General features: G+C 41.5%; 1 protein-coding gene across 5 annotated transcripts in view; it reads left to right on the top strand.

Annotated features, from left to right (window-relative positions):
* The first annotated feature begins 2,928 nt into the window (after positions 1 to 2,928).
* The window catches only part of PRR5 (proline rich 5), a 70,845-nt gene continuing 54,761 nt past the window's right edge, over positions 2,929 to 19,012 (top strand). The window contains exons 1-2 of one of the 5 annotated variants that reach the window (XM_026086495.1): positions 2,929 to 3,068; positions 17,483 to 17,596. In XM_026086495.1, coding sequence (XP_025942280.1) covers positions 17,493 to 17,596 — 104 coding nt within the window. In that variant the 5' untranslated portion in view covers positions 2,929 to 3,068; positions 17,483 to 17,492. Of the gene's footprint in view, positions 3,069 to 16,958; positions 17,597 to 19,012 lie in introns of those variants that run through there. The other 4 variants (XM_026086492.1, XM_026086490.1, XM_026086494.1 and 1 more) reach the window with 4 other exon arrangements.

The raw sequence follows: 19,012 nt of genomic DNA on the forward strand, positions 1-19,012 counted from the left end.
GAACTGACACTGCCTCGGCTGAGAAGCTCATGCTGTATGAGAAAATGAACTTCACCCACACTCACAAATAAGTTAATTTTAAAGTACAGTCATTTGGAAAAGGAAGGCCTTTATTTTAATGCATTATTTGTAATGCACCTGTGATGCATGATGCTGTGTTATATCACATATTTTTGAGTACTCACTAGTATTTGGACCACTAACCTCTCTGCCAGGACAAGCATTTTGAATTTGAGCAAATTCCAAATAACTGTTCTTTAAAGTAGAATTAATAAACGAGCCATTATACACCTTTTTCTCCTTTGCCACGAGTACTGAACATGTCTGAAAATCACACTGCCCTGTGGCTCAGAGCAGTTTGAAATTAACCTGAATTCATGGCAGCTTTGGGGTCCAAAGCCTCTGGGGTCATGTTTCTTTCCTGTGTTGGTCAGGAGGTCTCAGGTCTTAAAACTACAAAATGATGGTTATGTCTGCAAAAGTATTTTGAGTTATTCACAGTGATCTGTGAAGCGCAGTGGTTCCCCTCAGAGATTTGTATTGCTTCTTTCCCTGTAGTAAGGTGGAGGGATAAGTAAGTAGTGTTGTGCCTGAGAAAACTGTAAAACAGTCCTAAAATGCCACCTCTGTGAAATACTTGGTTAAAGCATGGTATCAATACTTGATAACAAGAGATCATGGTATCACTACTTGATAACAAAAGGCTATATGAATTCTTGAATGGCTTTTCCTGCAAAAATACCATATGCTCTGCCACTGTGGGGAATATGCTTAATTACAAGCTCCTAAAGCTTTTGTGCAACAGCATTATGTTTGGGGGTTTTTTTTCACTTGTTCTCTTTTTTCCCTTTTGCCATAACCTATAAATAGTTTGCAATGTAGAGGATATAAGATGAAAGCAAGATAAATTTAATTCACAAGTTTAAAAATATATATATATACTGCATATACACATTGAAGGAATAGCTGAGCTTTGATCATCAAAGTCAGGTCGATTTAAATTAAAAAAATGGATTTTGAGTTTTGTTCCGCAACAACCCCCTAAAATCCCCCCCAAAATAGCACTGTGGTGTTGCTTTATTATCTCAGTTGATCAAATTATCACAGGCTACAGGCAAAATGGAGGGTTTTTTTTGTTTTTTTTTAACTGCTGGCATTGAAATGTCAAAGCAGGATCTCCAAGCAAAATAGTATTTTCACACCCTTAAAGCATTTAATCTTCTGAGAACCATTTCTGTCTAAAATCAGTGAGGTGTCTCATGCACGAAGTTAGAGAGATGATTAAGTACCTTTTTTGTTCCCCCTTTAAGCTGGTGGGGGGGAGGAGGGGACACAAAAAAAATTCATGACAACACTTATTATTTTAGACTTTGCTCTGTACTTTGATAGTACCCACTTCCAGCAGTGCTGAGTTGATCATAGCTTTTGAAAGAGGTAGGTGTCCTGACCACTCCAGCAGTTGTGGCAGAAGCTCCTAATATAAACTCATATCATGAAAATTTTGCTCTTTTTAATACAGCTTGCTCTGCCTAGAGCGGTTTTTCATATACTAGTACAAATCCACTGCGTCCACAGAAGTTCTGCTAGAATAGTATGTTCATATCCAGCATACTGTGTCTGTATTTTGCTTAAGCGGTTGCAATACATACCTCACTTGAAGTGTGCTCATGTGTCATCTTCCATCTGCATCTTTGCAGCTGAACAGGTCACTGTCGCTGCCTTGCCCCCAGGTACTCACAATATCACTCCGTGGCGCCGCAGTCTCCATGCTGCAGATAACTTCTCCTGTTCTCCAAGCTGTCAACTGAGCTGCTTGCCTCTGTGCTCTTTAACTCATTTCAATCAAATTGTACTGACTTAGCACAATACTGTTCTTTCAACTGATGTCTCTGATTTTGACTAAAATAAGTGGTAGCAGGACAAAGCTCATGTCCTTAAGAGCAGATGAAAAGGTTGGAGGCATGAGGTGATTATTTAGTTCTCTCAAACTCATAAAAGACTGATCTTCAGATATATTTTTAAAACACATGAATTTATTTACACCCTTGCAAAGTGGGTATGAAATGCCTCAAAATAAAAGCAGGAGTGTTTTGTATTCAGGATACACTTAGCCAAAAAAGGCATGTAAATATGCTTAGTTAGATTTAGCGGTGTGTTGGAGCTGGTGCAGATGGCTATGCAAAGTACAAGGTTCTGACGAACCCCACTCAGAATGTGAGTGTGTGTGTGTGTGTGTGTGTGTGTGAATGCGTCTGCGTGGCTGTATATATGTATTACAAAGATTGGCTTTGATATCTATTGACCAGTGATAAAAAAAAAAACATTAAATTATGAAAATTTTTATGTTGGGGTTAGGAGTTGCATAATAATAAATTCTATGCTGCACTGAGATATCCAGTTTGGGATCATTTGTTGTGTTCATAGTCACCTCAGAGAGGCACTTCAAGTCCAGCTCAGGCCAGGCAGTGATATTACTACCACTATGTGAAGCCCTAAAGCAAGAATCTCCTGCATTTCTAAATGATGCCTTTAAGATTTTCTGGGCCTCACTGAACAGCTCCTTTCCAAAGGTGACAACCATAGGTCCAGCATGTTTCAAACCTTTTCTCTGTCACCGCCTTGGTTTTGGAATACACAACTGCTTGCAGTATGTGTGCTAATGGAAGCTGTCAGCCTCGCTGGTGGTAAGTGTCGCTGTTTACACTGGTGTCAGTGAGTCAGTCCCCTGTGAAGAAAACAAAACAGTTTGAACAAAAAAGTGCAGGAAGAAATGTTCATTTATATCAGCGATGAGGTGAAACAGCACCAATTAAATCACTTATTTTCACTTCTCTCTGTGTTGGGTATGAGCTTATTAGTGCGCTCTTGAGAAACAGTTCCTGGATTAGCAGTATGTGCAATACTACTTTTTGTTCATCTTCTGTTGCAGAGCTGCCTTTTTTTTTGCAAGTGGCCGAATTTTTCAACCAAATTGTACCACCTGTCACGATTTTCATGTGACTCTCGGAAACCGGCTGCAGAGTCTTCACTATCTGCTATTCAGTCCTGCTTTCTTCTCCCTTTAGCAGGTAAGCAAATGTTTCTACAACACTATCTGCAACTGTAAAGTGCTTCCAATTTCAGACCACTTCTGGGGTTCGTTTTTTTGGACTGACTAGGGTTAACATCTCTCTTGCAACATCTCCCACAGATCCCACTGTATTTTCTGTCATAGAAAAACATCTGAATAACAGTGCAATACTCTGTGATTTTTAACATCAGCTCATGTCAGCTTATCTCCCTCTGGCTTTAGTGCAGCTTTAAAAAATGGTATGCATAAACTTTCAGTTGTCAGTCTAGTCACAGCTGTATCAGGGTTGGGAGCAAGCAGTATAGAAAATTGCTGGAAGTTCTGCTCTCGGAGAAGAGCCTCTAAATAAAATTCATCTCCGTGGGGAAAAAAGCCATCAGAAAGCTGGAGCGGGTAATACAAAAGCTCTGGTGTTACCTATTGCTTTTTAGATCATGGGGCTACCTCGAGCTGAATGGGAGGATTCAGATGCTGTTCCCGAGATCATAGTCAGACAACTGCTACAGAAACGTGTAGAGCCACCTTGGCTGCCTGTGCGCTGAAGCGTATGAGGAATTCTCAAATGACCTAAATATCATCGATATATACGGGGGTGTGGTGAGAAGCAGCCCCAAACAGCTGAGTGGTAGCAATATCTTAAACAGCCATAGCTATTGCTACAGTAGTGCTTCGGCACAACCATCCATCATGTTAATGCTAGTTAACAGTCAATTCTAGGATTGGATTCCTGTTTGAGATTTGAGGTTTTGGGGAAGTAGGGAATTTTACAGATTTCTTGAAATTGCTTTCAGAAAACACTAGTCACGTATGGAGAGAGAGGGGTGTGTTTGTGCGTGTGTGTATATTTATGTGAAAGGAAAGTAAATGTTCTTAATCTGTCTTTGATGTTCTCTTTCTTTTTAATATTATCGTCACACATAGTAGTTCTTATTTTTTCAAAGCAATTTAGAAATTTTCTCAGAAAACAATTGCCAGTTTCCTCCACCAAATTCATGTTCTCTCTGAACCTATTAAGAGATTTATTTTCTCTTGAAGATTTATTTACTTTATCACTAAACTGCAGGATCTAAACTCTGCCATGGCTTCATTTTTTTCTGTGATTTTTAAGCAAAGAAGCCTTTTCTAAAAGGTTCTCCTTTAAAAAAAAAAAACAAAAAAACCTTCATTTTTGAATTGCTTTGAGCAATGCATGCTTTCTTCCAAATTTATATCAAGCAGTAAATGATGAGAATGCTTACTCCATGCTAGTTCATTACAGTGGTAACTGGATTTTGCTACAGTGCTTGCTTTACCTCATCCCAGGCTGTTAAAGTGTAAATACTCATGATGTACCCTGCAGCTCTCACTGAGCTCTTGCGCCATATCCAATACAAGCATATGACTTGCAGCAGAATTTATCTTTCATTTATCTTTAAACTGAACACAGATGTTTAAAAGCGAGAGAAAATATTTTCATTTGTGTTGCACCTTTTTTCCAAGGGTTTTCAGGATGTCTGGGTTGCCTAAGAAATGAGTTAGCAGCATCAATAGCAGAGATGGGGTATTTGACAGCTATTCATACTACAGTGGGAGCTCTGCAGTCTCTGGTTGTGAAGAGGGTAGGCACAGATATTGCTGTCTTCCTCATGGGCTTTTCCTCTGGAAAAGGTGCGGGAAGAATCTGGGTATAACTTTGTAGAGAAATTTCTGTTACCTATGCCCATATTATTTCAAGCATAGCTAGAAATTTCTGTTTCCAAACTTTACAACTTTCTCTAAATCATCTATCCACATTTGCTATTAACTAAATTGGTAATCTACCAACTAATCCGTTACTAAACATGAGTGCTGTCAGCAGCAGCTCCAAATATTGCTGTTAAGAGAATTCACTCATTACTAGTAGAAATAAAAACTGACCTAAATACTGGAATATTCTGGAAAGTTTTCCCTGTGAATACTCCATCTTCATCTCGTTACTAAATTTTCTCTTGATGTTGTGAATAACTGCATTTGCATTGGAGTAAACAAACAGACATGCACATGCCTTCCCTTGCTAGCAGAGTGTTTGCAAACTATTCCGCTGTACGTTGTTTAGGGATTACTATGTAATCCATAACACTACTTTGACGGACAGCCAGAAGGGAGTTCTCACCAAGCGAGGCATTATTAGACATTACACCGCGAGTAACTTAGCAGCACCCTGACAGAGTGTTTGCTGCCAAGATGCACCAACGTCTTATGAAAAAACAATGACCATCTACTGCCAACCCAGTATTTTATAGCCACTTGTGTTTTTCACTGCAAAAGCCATAACTTCTCACCTGCTGGCAATATAATAGACTTAAAGTGATTCTTATGGTTTTAAGTGCAGCATTATATTCAGATTTTGTATTCCAACAGGTGTGCATATTTTTACAGTTAAGTTTATTATTTGCTCTTCATTGTGGTATGATGTAATTTAAAGGTCTCGGTCAGGATTCTGGTCCTGTTGTAGTAGGGACCATAGAAAACACACATTGAAGGTTCTGGGCCCCCAGTAGTTGGTATCTGCAGGGCATGGCCTTTGTAAACATTTGCAGAGGTTTAACTTTCTGGATGTGTATAGTCCCATGTTATTCAATGGAAATGTCACAGGTTTCAAACCCAGCACATGCGCAAGACGTGGCATGCCGGTGGCCACATCAGAAACAGCAGAGCACTGTGTTTGCTATACTTGCAAGGACAGAGAAAGCAGTGGAGTAGTAGTGGGATAATACAGGAGGTTGGCACCACTAACTGTCACAGCTGGTCAGCATTCAGTCTTTTCTCAATTAGTATAATGAGAAGTTCCTGGAGAAGTTACAGCTCTGCTCCCTTTTTTCTTCTTCTCCAACAGTAAGAGGTGAACATGACGCAATTTATTGTTTAATTCACCTTGTCCCCTGCTTCCGTAGATATTATTCTTTTTTCCTAGAAAACTCAGCTGATTCCCTAGCCAGAAAAGATGCCCCTTACCAGCAAATCCTGTTTGCTCTCCCACAAAGGCTCTGAACTTTGCCCCTTTCTCTGAACCCTGTCATGCCTTTGGCCAATCTCAACAGCAGACGCCCCTGGAAATACTTCCTAATTTAATATCTTCCTCTTCGAAACACCAATTGAGTTTGTAAACCAAAGATAGGTCCCAAAAGGTCTTTTCTTCTAGGGTCAGAACATGTTCTCTGGGGAGTGGAACCTTCATTAGTTGGATGCCAAATTATTTACATTTGTATCACAATCAATCAGGCAGTAAAACAGACTGGGGATGAGATTCATCTCATCTGATTTTACATACGTGCCTGTTTTTTTCCAGCAACTCTAAAATGAGGGCTGGATTTTCCTGTACGTCTCCACTTTTAGTCAGATGAATGCCCCTTTTGGATCATTTCCTAATCACTATTACTGAGTGAGCTTAAAAAACAGAAAGGCCAAGGTGGAGTGACAGAACTTATCTCAAGGGTCTCGTAGTTGCACCTGCCAATTCTGACCTCCCAGATTACTGCATGGCTGTTGCAGTCATGAGCGTCCCATCTCTCTTTTAGCTCTTGAAGACTATTTAACCAAAAGGAAGGAATGATTTCAAGTGCTATGCCAGTTTTCTTCCTTTTCCTTATTCACCATCTGAGTAAAATACAGACAATAATATCTGCATTTGTTAAGTGTAGATAAAAGCATAAATATTTCTATCTATCTATCAATCTGTCTAACTATGTGTAAAACAACAATTTCACCTGTAAAACAGATGAAGTCTTATATTTATTACTTTTAATTCTTCTATAAGTAAAGGAAGGAGAAAACAGTATGATTCATTCCTCTTTTTTGCCCAATTCCACACAAAAGCAATCAAAAAGCTTTCATAGAGCTAAGAAAAGGCGGACAAGTCACCTCACTGAGATTTGAATAATCTTCCAGAAGTTAAATAATGAGAACTGCCAAAATAAGGCCATAAAAAGCCATAACCAGGCTCAAAAATCATGATGTTGGTTTGAAATTTGATTTTTTTTTTATTTCTTTAGAACGTCTGTTCTTTTTTTTGCACTGAATTGAGACTGTTAACTGTTTCAGCACCTGACTTTGATCACTAGATTTTATTTCTTGAGTAAAGTAGTAAGAAAAGTAAGTACATAAATATGAGTGAGAGTTGAGGTCTGGGTCATATTTTCATTAAGCCTCTTGACTAGGACTTGACAAAGTAGCTAATAATTTTGGATGCCTTTTTTTTTGGCCACAAAAGTTGAAGCCTTCTGATAGGAAAAGATAGTTGCACGTTATTATGGATTCGGCCTTAAAAAAATAAAGCTCCTATAACTTTTTTTTTTTTTTTTAAACAGTACTGGGTACCTAAAAACAGACTTGCAAAGCATTTTGCCTTTTAAAAAATGCTTTAAAAGTTTGAAACAGATTTTTTGTTTGAACTAGATTTTCTGTTAAAAGCGTGGATTAGGAAACAACACACTACAGTAAATGAATACTGAAAATTTGTATTTATTCCAGCAGAATAAGTCAGATGTATTTACCTTTCAAATGACACACTAAATTCTTGTACAGAATAAACCAGAGGAACTCAGATGGAGTCAATGAGCCAAAAAGCTGGATTTGAAAAGTCATTTATCTTTATGCCAGCCTGAGTCAAAAGTTCAGTTCTGGACACTCATTCCTCAGCGTTCAAATCTGAATCCAAAAGCTTCAGTTAGAGCCAATCTCTAAAACAGGTGACTAATAAAATGAACATGATACCAAACACCCCCCCACACACACACCCCTCCTTTTCAGCATGTGGAGTATTAGCTGAAGGCCAGGATTGTTTTATATGTATACAGTGATTCACCTCCACTTTCCCTCCTCTCTTGCCTTCTCCTTGCCTCGCCACACCTTTGTGCCGGCTCCTCCTACTGCTGCACAGGCAGATGCTGCACAAGGGAAGACAGCAGCTTTTTACTGAAAAGGTGAAAAGTTTCATTTTGCTTTTTTCCCCACCTCTCTTTTGTCAGTCAGAGTAAACAGATTCCTTAACTCATGCAGGCAAGTGGCATCCAAAGTGTCTCTTAGTGTGGATTTTGTAAGTACATTCAGCTATGATCACAGCTTCATATCCTTGCAGTTCCACCGGTCTGCCAGGAGCAGAATATATTTTTGCATTTTCCTTTTTTTTTAGTATACTTCAGTGGTATTCATTTCCTAGAAGGGAGTATCCCTTTTAGGAGAGAGACTTCTACAGTTTCATGACCTTTTATTTCTACAGTAGAAATGGGTGAACTCACTTGGAATAAATAAGAACCAAGCCAAAACATTACACAGAACAAAATTAAATCCAAATCTGACCTTTCCGAGGCTCAGAAAAGAAAAATACTTGCTTCCCTTTATCTTCTGACTGGTGCCCTATGATTACAAGCACCCAAATATCATAGTAGGGACTAAGTCTTTGTGGATGCATGTCCTGACAACCCGTGCTGCTGCCGCCTGCCCCAGGCTGCCCCCTGTGGCGCGTTACTCTTCCCAGCGTGGTGCCGGGGAGGTGGATGCGCCCCTCGCCCTCCCCCCGGTGTGCTCACGTACCTGTCACTTAAGAGCTTCATCCCGTCAGACGTCATCAGGCTGAAACCTGGTAGGTAGCTCAAATGCGCTTAAAAGCAGGTAGACTAAGACGAACAGATTTGTCAGTCTTTAACCCTAAGGATGGACAAAATCCACTTTCTCCAGGAGACAGAAGCTTCTTCCGTCCTCTCCCTCTCCTCTTCTTGGTGGTCAGAACAGCTTACCTTGAAAGTACCCAGTTGGTGAAATTTGGTACCAGCTGATTTCTAAAGATTAAAGTACCTTAAAAGAAAATGAGGCAGGGATTTGAATGTGGACCTGACCCACAGTATGGGCTTCCCCACTCATGAGAGGTTTTCAAAAAAAAAAATTTTTGTAATGATTTTCCCAAAATGAAGTATGCTACCCAGAATGAGATTCAAGTAGGTGCTGGCTGGAAGCCCTGGACTGCCTGGTCCAGGGCTTTCTATATGAAGGAGCCGTGCATCCCAGGGGGCCATCCCAACATGGCCCAGGGCTTTCAGTACCAGGATCCCAACTCCCCAGTTGGGAACCATGTTTGAGATAAGTCCTTCAAGCTCTCTGCTTTGGAGTAGGGAGCTGAGCTCCTGTTAAACTGGATCTGTGTGGACTTTAAAACAGTAGTAGCCCTACAGCAGCAAGCCTGAAAGATCCTGGATGGCTCATGGCTCCCTATGCCACAAAGCCTAAAAATCATTGAGGGTCTTACCATTTTTCTGTAAAAAACAGGAATTTTATTTTTCTATACATTTACGGAATTTGAACTATTTTGTAGTGAAAAGTTAATACAGCCTGAAGTTGAAGAAGCAATCTTTTGAAATGACTGAGGAAAGTCTGGTGGATGAGAAAGCTTGAGCAACAAAACTCATCAGGAATAGAAATGATATTACAAAGCTGCTGGAGATGCACAAAACTTCTGCGTGAACAGCTCTGTTCTTTCACCTTACCTTGCCTCCCCAACAGCTTGAGGATGCTGGTGCTTACAGAGACTGTAGGGAGAGAGGAGTTCCTCAACTAGTTTTCTAGTTGTTGCTACCCTGTGGGGAAAAAAAAATATCTTCTGGAAGGAAATGTAATGGAATTTCCCTTAGCTCCCCGATAGCGAGGCATTCCTTCCAAACGGTAACTCAGGTGGTGATGTCATGGTGATGGCTGGCTGATATGCTGGGGAGAGAGTGAAAGGAGTTTTGCCAAACCTTGCCATTGAGTCTAAAAAATTTGAGCACTCTCCCTTTGAGATTAGTTGTTTCCCTGAGCCTCCTGAGAAAACAGACTTAGCAGATACTGGGAGGTCATATAGTGCTGGACCTGCTGATCTTGTGAAATCAAGATTTAAATGTACGAGTGAAACTATTTCTGAGAAGAAGACCTTTTGTACCATTGCTGTTTCCACTGCCCATATCTCACTCTGCAGGGACTGTTTCAGCATGTGTGCATGAAAAACTGGCAAAGATCATCATTTTAGAAGTTTCTCATGAAACCTCTAGCTTGCCAAAAGCTACCGAGTCCAACCACATAGTCAGTAATTACAATTTTAGATTTTATCTCTAAAATCTCTCTGGAAATTTTTCCATTTAAAAAAAAAAAATCCATGTGGTGCCAAAGGAGAATGATAGATCTTCTAAAAAAAATCCATTCATATTGCAGGCTAGGCTTTTGTGACTTTTACAGGACTATAAGATTTGTTCCAGAGAGCTGTAGCACTGTTAAAGTAACAGTAGTGTAGTACCATCAGAGTCAAAGATCCCCCAAATTTGCAGAGTTGTCTCTGGCATTGATCAGTACTGAAGTGACCTCCATGAGTTATGCACAGGAGGTGGCAGTAATCTCAAGGCATGGTTCGTATTTCCAATCATGCTCCCATTTTGCTACCTTAACGGTAAAGCCAGGATATCACTTGTTACTAACAGCTGGCCACTAGTGCAGTTTATTAGAAACTCATCTAGTTACTGAAGTGGGCTCTTTATCTTGGTGACCTTCCAAGGCAATCAGAGACTTCTTGGAAGACCTTGAATCAGAAATGTTTGGATATAAGAAAAATAGCACTGCGCAGCACACAACTCTGAGCTCCCAGGATTCACAGATTTGGAAGGCACTGTACCATATATAACTGTAGAAGACAGCACTAAGATACTGTGGCTGCTACATCAAGGTCATGGTGTTCTGGGATCCAATTAAAATTATGCAAGATATGCAATTTAGGAAAGAATTCACATAGAGTTCAGGAAGAAAAAAGTCATATGCTTTATGAGCTCGGTTACTTTGTAAGGTTAATTTTCCAATATCTCATGATCTTGTAATAAAAGCACAAACTATTTTAAACATTTGATTTGCTTATAGATCAGAACAGTCAAACTTTAGTTTCTAAATCACAGTTATAGGTTTGACTAGTTTCCAGTTAACAGCAATGTTGTGTGCTTGCCTTGGAGTTCGTATGATACACGCTGCAATGGGTTGTGAGTTTGGTGAGTGGGCAATACTGAAACTTGCCATGGCCACGGCTGATGCTCAGATGCCCTCCTCCTTCTTCGGAGGTGATTTGAATGGGGGGTGGTAATGCTACAGGTCCTCTAATTCAAAGCATTGATCCTCACCTCCTCCAACATAACTATCACGTTCATTCTAATCACTGTGCTAACTTTAACTCCCAGAACCTGCAAAAAGATAATGAGGAACGATATGAGCTAGGGGAATGGCCTTTTGATGGAAAACTTGATGTTTTGGATGGGGCCATAACAGACCTGTTCCAGGCTACCTGTCCTAATTCCTATCTCCTGGAGGACAAGGATAAAAGATTTAGCAATCTACTGTATTTTAAGTACTGTGTGTATTGTTGTGTTTTGTAAACCGAATACTTCTCCTGGGAAAGGGGAAGGGATTTCGTGGATATTTTGAGCAAAGATTTCCTTATAGATATTACTGTATTCATGTCCTGTGTTATATTAGGTTAGTGACTGGGAACTCGGTCTGAGCTCAGGGCCCTATTTTGCTAGTTATAGTACAGAGTGAAAAGGCACCTCTGCTAAACAAGAACTCACAGTCCAAACAGACAAGACAAAGAGGTGATTCCTTTAAAACCAGCTGAAGAGTGGTTTGCAAACAGTGTGTTAGCGCCAGTGGTTTTGTCTCCTTTTTCTTTTTCCTTTCCATCTCCTTTGCACTTTAAAGCTTTTCCTAAGAAAGAGCTAGCTAACCGAGAAAGCTAAAAGGAAGAGGGAGCACAAGAGCAGGGAGTGAAGGTGAGAAGTAGGGAGCAAGGTGGGGAGACTGAGAGGCACAAGCAGCCAGTGAACAGATAAAATATGTTGTCCAACAGAAAACTGTGAAAAGAAATGGTGGTTGCTGCAGGTCCTTTGCTCAGGTACAGGTCTTTGTTTCTGCTGGGAAAGTCTCCTAGGCACAGTCATGTTACTCTGTCTCATACTGAACAACACTCTAAGGGGAATTTCTTGGAAATTGGCCCTGATCCTCCACAGGTTGTAGTGATTTTGGGTGTCCTTATTTGGTGCAAGTCTGTCCTCAAGGCAGGCAATGGAAATGCAGCAGCCGTGGCTGGCTGCAGGTCAGGTGTGAAGTTTTGTAGGATGGGCAGCATTTGCGGATGTTACTGCAAAAATGGTGAGGGAGGCCATATCATCCCTTTCTAGCAGTAGTCAGAGGACTCTTAGCATTTCTTCTTGCTCACAGCAGAAAAGGCAAAGAAGCCTCATGTGTGAGTCCTTGCAGAGAACTACATGCAGAGAGGGAGCGGATATCACAGCTCTGCCTGGCAGAGAGAAACTGTGTGGTCGTGCAGGCACCATCCATCACGGGGCGCAGAAGCACGAGAGCACACAGGAGATGTTTCTGATGTTGTGGAGACGGCCCCATAAAACCCAAGTCCCCTCCTATAAATCAGTGCTTGGCTGTGGTGAGGGTGGAAATGAAACAAAGGACTAACAAAACCAAGGCTGTCCTATGACCAGCCTCAACAGATGACAGGCAGAAACTGTCCTTGAGAGTGTCTTTATCTCCAGAGCTTGCGGCGAGTGAGTGGGATGGCGGGGGGGAGGGTTTAAATAGTTGCCTCTTTGGTTTTATACTTTCTTTATTCTCTTTATTCTTTGTTTCCTGATGATAAAGGAGCCTTCTGTGGATATTGTAGCAAAAGAATTGATGAGTCATAAGGTTTGCAACTTCTTTTCCCCCTCCATTCTTTTTATTTTTTTCCTGATAGTCACATCTCCTTCTTTCGCTCCACCTTCCCCCTCCTCTGCTGGTGCAGCAGGACGTGCTGTGCCTTTAAGAAGTGTGTTTTTTCAGAAGACTAATTCCTGAGCTTTGGCATGTGTTGAGGCATGCCCTAAGTTTTGTGGAGTGGTTTATGAAAAACTAAAGTGCATTTGTCTTGGGAGTTTTTTAACTCTTTTCTGCCATAGCTAAATTTTACGTCTTTGTTCTTTACTTGCAGAGCACATACTATTCAGCATTTCCATAGGGATTTCTGCTCAGTTCCCCCAAAGAGGAGGGGAAATAAGTAAATTAGTGAGAGTTTTTTTCAATTAAAATTTATCTTCATTGAATTATTTTTTTAAATGGCAAAGCTCTGGTAAATAAAGTTGACATAACAAATTCTCTTACTGATTATATCCTCACACTTGCACCATTATCACTGCAGTGTTAACCTGCTGTTGTACTAGTGTAACTGTATAGCAGCAGACAAGCTGGCCCAGAATAATCACAGCATTGGCAGCTTGATTGTGAACTTCATAAATTGTGAATTTCTTAATGTTCCTGTTCGTGAACATTTGTTTCTTTTGCTTTCTCATTACAGTCAAAAAGAAACTTGCAGGAAGACAACATAATTATACTGTAAAGATTAATATTAGGTAAATAAAATGTTGGATTTTTTTCATTTTTTAAGCAAATGCAGCCAATCTTGTGTTTTGGGAGAGGTCTGCCCGGAATTTTTTTTAACATTTGCAGGGGGCAGCAATGCAGTCATTAAACCACAACCCCCACTTGGAACGTTGTATGCATTATACACATACCAGCAGGTAACTACACCGCTTCCCTCAATGAGTTTTTTAGAAGCTATGTTTACTATGTGGCCTTCGGTGTATATCCTACCATTGCCTTGTAGCAGCAGCATAAAACCTGTGGGACAGTCAGCACATATTCACATACCTGTGCATTATTTTAGGCTTTGAGATAGCTCTATGTGGACAGGCTGCTGCAGCCACACAGAATTCCCCCTACCTCTCGGACACCTTGTGCAGGCTTAGGGGCTTGCCATGCAGAGTCACCTGCAGCTTGTGGGCCCCACAGATGAACTAAGAGTTTCTGGTAGAGAGAGGCCTGTTTTCATGAGGAGAAATGTTGCAGGGGGAAGGGAGGGTACCGGAGATAGTGTTGGGTGTTCCTTCCACGCTCTTGAGATTATTGCATGTCTTTGAATAAATCACTTAACCTTTGAGCTGCAGGTTTCTTGTGCGTAAAATAGTGATATTAGCACTGTGTACGGCATGCTGGCATTAAATGAATTAATATAACAGTACTTTACAATCTCGGCTGTGAAAATGTGCTGAGTGCGGTTGTTCTATTTAAGAAGCTTGCAGTGTTCATTACGGAGCCTACGGGAGGGCTCCCACCAGTCCACCATCCTTCCCACCCTCCCAGTCATTCGGTCGGCGCTCCCATCCCTCTTCATGACCAATAGCAAGCAATCTCTGCTGTTTAGCCTCTTAATCCTGAAGCAGTGCTGTATTGCGACAACTCTGTTAAGAAGTGGCTACAGAGGAACAGCCACCCTGCGACCCCTGGCGAGGAGCTCTCTCTTCCGCATCCCTCTCCGGCCTCCCAGGAGTACCACGCTAGCCCCTGAGCATCCCTGTGGGAGCCTGCCACAGGGGGAGGGAGCCATCCTGGGGGCTTTCGACAGCTCTGCCACCCACCCGCTGCGTGGCCTGGGCATGTCGCATCACCTTTATCTTCTTCGCTGTAGACAACGAAGTGTGGATCATGTATTTTACCTTCACACCCAAGAGCTGTTTTGGCTGAATTAATGAATGACTGAGAAGTCAAGGATGTCCGTGGAAGAACAGCACAATGTAAATGTGAAATATTACTCTGTAATTGTTGGTGGAGGTAACCCGTGTTGAAAATGATATATTTTATCCTAAAGCAACATTTGATCAGGTAGAATCATAGGCTGGAGGAGGAAGTGCAGACAAAGCCTGCTCTTGTCACCTCAGTCGGAAATTTTAGAGGAAACTGGGATGCTTCTTCTCCCTTGTCCTTTGTGCGTATGTAGACTCTGAGTCCTGTACTGGTTTCTGAGATTGATGGGGTGACATAGAAATAATCTGGCTTCTATAGGTGTAATATTTCACGATACAGAGGGAAAGAGAGGGGGTTTTTTCTTCTCTTAAGATTTAGTGTTTTACAAGGAAGCCAAGCACTGCTTTCTGCAGCAGTCTGGTGTATCAGAGGTTGACACAGCAGCTCCCTGGGTTCAGTCAAGTGAGCAAGTTGAGGATTTTAAGAAAAAGCAAGCAGTTTAAACGTTATTATGTAGTTGCTGGCATAGTGGCATCATCAGTGTACAGTTTATAAAGTCTCCAGAGCTGTCAACAAGGGAATAAGGAGTTAAAAATTCCAAAGATTTAATCCAATATAATCATGTATTGTAAGGCCTAGCAAATTGACAGAAGTGAGAAGCAGAAAAGGTTTACCATCTGAGCTAGGTGGAAAATGAAATTAGATGGAAAGGTATTGCCACAGGTTTATTTAACTGCTTGTTTTGCTACCAGGTTCGATGCACATTTATCCAGTCCCTCCCCAGAAGCTCAGGTAGAGCTGCGCTCCCCTGCTTTCCCTTGCTGTATTAGCCACAGAAGTCGAGTGCCCTTCATCCTATTTGAACAAAGCAGTGTTCTGCTGTATCTATTTTTGGTCACTGATTTGTATGCTGTCGAAGCCATCTCGTTGCTTAGAATACAGTGATATATTGTTGTGGTTGTTTTCCTTTTGCTGCTGTGTACATAGTGAATTGTTGTTCGTTTGTTTGAAGGATTTAGACATCTGGAAGAGACGAGGGATAGCAATGTCTTTGTACACAGGTTAGATTTGGAGCCGTAGATCCCTTCCAAAGTGCAATGTTATATCCCGTCTACTGTCATGCTCATTTGTGTACTTCTGATTTTTGCTTTGGGAAGGACGACCAGTATAAAGCTAATCCAAGCAGCAGGTTGAAACTACTACTAGTACTAAAACTAGCCCAAGTTGAGAATGGATTTTTCCCCAGGTAGTTCTGCAACTGCTTCCCATAATGGGAATACCAAATACAAATTTTAGAAGTAAATGTTTATATGCAACAAGCTTAGCTGAGTTTTGGCGAATAGAGAAAGGAATCAGTTTTTATTAAAATAATGTCAGTAACTGATTCACATAGGGCAGCTCTCACTGTGAAAAATTCGGTTCTCCTGTAATGTAAGCACTGAGGTGTTTGGACACAAGCAAATCCAAACATAGCCTGGATCTAGGCAACAGATTATCAGAAATAAAAAGAATGAATAAAAAGTGGGGGGGAAAAGCAACTGTAAGTTCCCCTGTATTCCAACCACCTTCTACTGAGTAGAACCGTACTCTGCAAGGAGTCCTGTTTGCTTTTACCAGGGTATCTGCAGACAAATGCCTTAGCAACAGAAGTGCCGTTCTTATACTCTGGCTCACTCTATCACAATTTTTTTTTTCTTTTGAGAAAGCTAATCACTGTATTTTTTACGTTGCTTCCCAACAGATGAGAAAGGCACTTCTGAATTTAAAACAGAATCTTGAATGAGTGACAAGAAGCCAAACATGGGCTAGAGTCTTGTAGCAGCATATCCTTTAGCTCTAGTGCTGCAGTCAGAGAGAGAAAGATTTTTCCTTTGAAGATAAGGCACCTGGGATTTTTGTAGAAGCTGAATGTGCCCTGAGTTGTGCAGCTGTTATCTCAACTTAAAAAAAAAAAAAAAAGACAAACCATCTAGCTTTTTTATGCACAACCAGAAATTCCTCAAAATGATAAACCCAAACTTCCACTTTTCATTTTGCAGTAGCATTGTTTTTTAAATACTTTCAGTCTTGTGGCTTATGTGACACTTTCAGCTTCAGCAGCCTCCGAGGCAGGAGGCGAGTTTGTGCTGTGTGCATATATGGGAGAGGGTGAGCGCAGGACTGCACGCGTATGTCTCTGTATGAGTGAGAGCAAGCGAGAGCGCGTGTGCGCGGTGTCGTAACGTGGCAGGGCACAGGCAGTTATGAAACTTTCCAATAAAGTCTCTGTGCGTCAGTATTGGTTGCTTGGGGTTTTTTTTTGTCTGTGGCCCTCCAGTTTCATTTCCATTTATGAGTGCAGCGAGGGAGAGAGGGAGAAATGCTAGCAGCCCCCCAAAGGCAGCTGAGGAGAAGGGCAGTTCCCAAGCCAGGTGGAGCACACAGCATGCTGGATGAGCTCCTCACTGCTGCTGCAGGGGACCCGGGGAGGGGACGGCTGTGCACTTTGGGCAGCTGCTGGTTAAAAGGGGCCCCTTCCCAGCGTTAAAGCAGCAGCAAGGAGTTCGACTTTTATTTTTTAAAAGGACTGGAGAAATTATTAACCACAGCTTATGACGTCAGAGTTGATCTGATTAAAGGTTTGTTTTCTTGTTGGCAGAGGTGTGCTCCGTAGAGACTGGTTCTCTCTTCTTTTTTTTTTAAGTTTCTTTTTTGAACAGCAAACGGAGAGAACTGCTCGCATTGCTGCTGCTGCTCCAGCTGCGCGTGTGTGTGTGTAAAAAGGATGGTGTATCTGTAGCTGCCACGCGCAAACACACATTTGACCATGAGGACTCTTCGCAGGTTGAAGTTCATGAGTTCGCCCAGCCTCAGTGATCTGGGCAAGAGAGAGCAGGCAGCCTTGGATGAGCGGGGGACCCAGCAGCGACGGGCCTGCTCCAACGCTACCTGGAACAGGTAAGGTCTTGCACCGTGTACTTACTCCCCTGGAGGCTCCCAGCTCTCCGTAGCAGCTGGCGTGATTAATGCACAGGTATCCTCTCGCTCAGCTTCATGGTCCAGGGTGGCTTGTTCCCGGCTTGGGAATGTTATAATACTGTGGGCTTCTGCGTTAGTCTGTTCCACCTCCCAGAATACGTGCTCAGGAAAAGACACAAGTGGCTTTTTTCACGTCGCTGTTAACCTTTCTCGGAAGGCTGATAGAAAACAGCGTTTCCTGCAGATGGCTCAGATGGCTCTTCGTTGTGACGGACAAGGGCTTGTTTCAAAGGATCCAGCCACAATTACGTCTTTTGCCGTCTTTCTGGATGTTTTCATTCAAGGTTTATTTGCTTTGTTTTAGTGAAAGAAAGATAGAGAGATATAGTTAAAATTTATATGTATTATCTGTAGCTACATACCTGTGTATATATTGGTGCTTGTTGATCCAGATATGACAAAGCCTATTCAGTTTACTCACATTAATGTAAATATCTGTGTGTGTGTGTGTGTGCACACTTTGGACAAGGAAAAACAATTCATGATGGTTTTCTTTACTCTGTTTAAAAATTTGGATTCTATTAATGTCTGACAAAAAAAAACAGGAAAACATTTTCTGGTGAATGTTTCACTTAGGGTAGAAATTCAGAAGGCATCTTAACAACCTTTTCAGTGACATTCATCTTTTAAAGATAAGTCTAAGTCTTCTCTAAGTCATTAGGAATTATATTCTTTTGTCCTTTTTGAAAATGTCATTTCCTGGGTCACCTAGCTTGGAAAGTGTCATCCATAATGTTTTATAATTGTTTGGAGATCCAGTTCTAGGAAGAAAAATATCAGTGAACTATAGATGTGCTTGTTAATCAATTCTGAGCAAAAAAAAATTTACAAAATATTACATCTTCTGTCCCCCTCACCTCAGTGTTTGTATACTCATGCCTTTATTATGAATTATTTGTTGAATGCCAGCAGCACACTAAGCACTGAAACTATTCTAGTCACAAAAAAGAAGGAGTTTCTGCTCAGAGTATCTTGCTATTTAAATAACCCAAGGATGCTCCAGAGGTCTGCATGGTGGTGCTAATTAAGGGCTAGATCCTGCTACCTTGGCTCATGTCAATTAGTCCCTCACTTGGCCAGTAGCCCCACTGGAATCAGCAGGGAATAAGGTACTATGTGGTGTGAACCAAGGTGACAGAATGTGATCCTCAAAGAGCTCTCCTAATGGTGTGCTGACAGCTTTTATTGGCAGGGATTAGCGTTTCCAGGTCTTGTGGGGAAGTGAGTTGTCAGGACAGATTTGAATGGGGAATAGGGTCAGTGCCAGGCATGGCGGGAGGGGGAAGAGTTCCAGGTGCAGGGACAAGGTGAAAGAAGTCCTCGTTTGGAAGCGGA

The sequence above is a fragment of the Apteryx rowi genome, unplaced genomic scaffold, assembly GCF_003343035.1.
Source record: "Apteryx rowi isolate R43461 unplaced genomic scaffold, aptRow1 scaffold_697, whole genome shotgun sequence".
Classification (NCBI taxonomy): domain Eukaryota; kingdom Metazoa; phylum Chordata; class Aves; order Apterygiformes; family Apterygidae; genus Apteryx; species Apteryx rowi.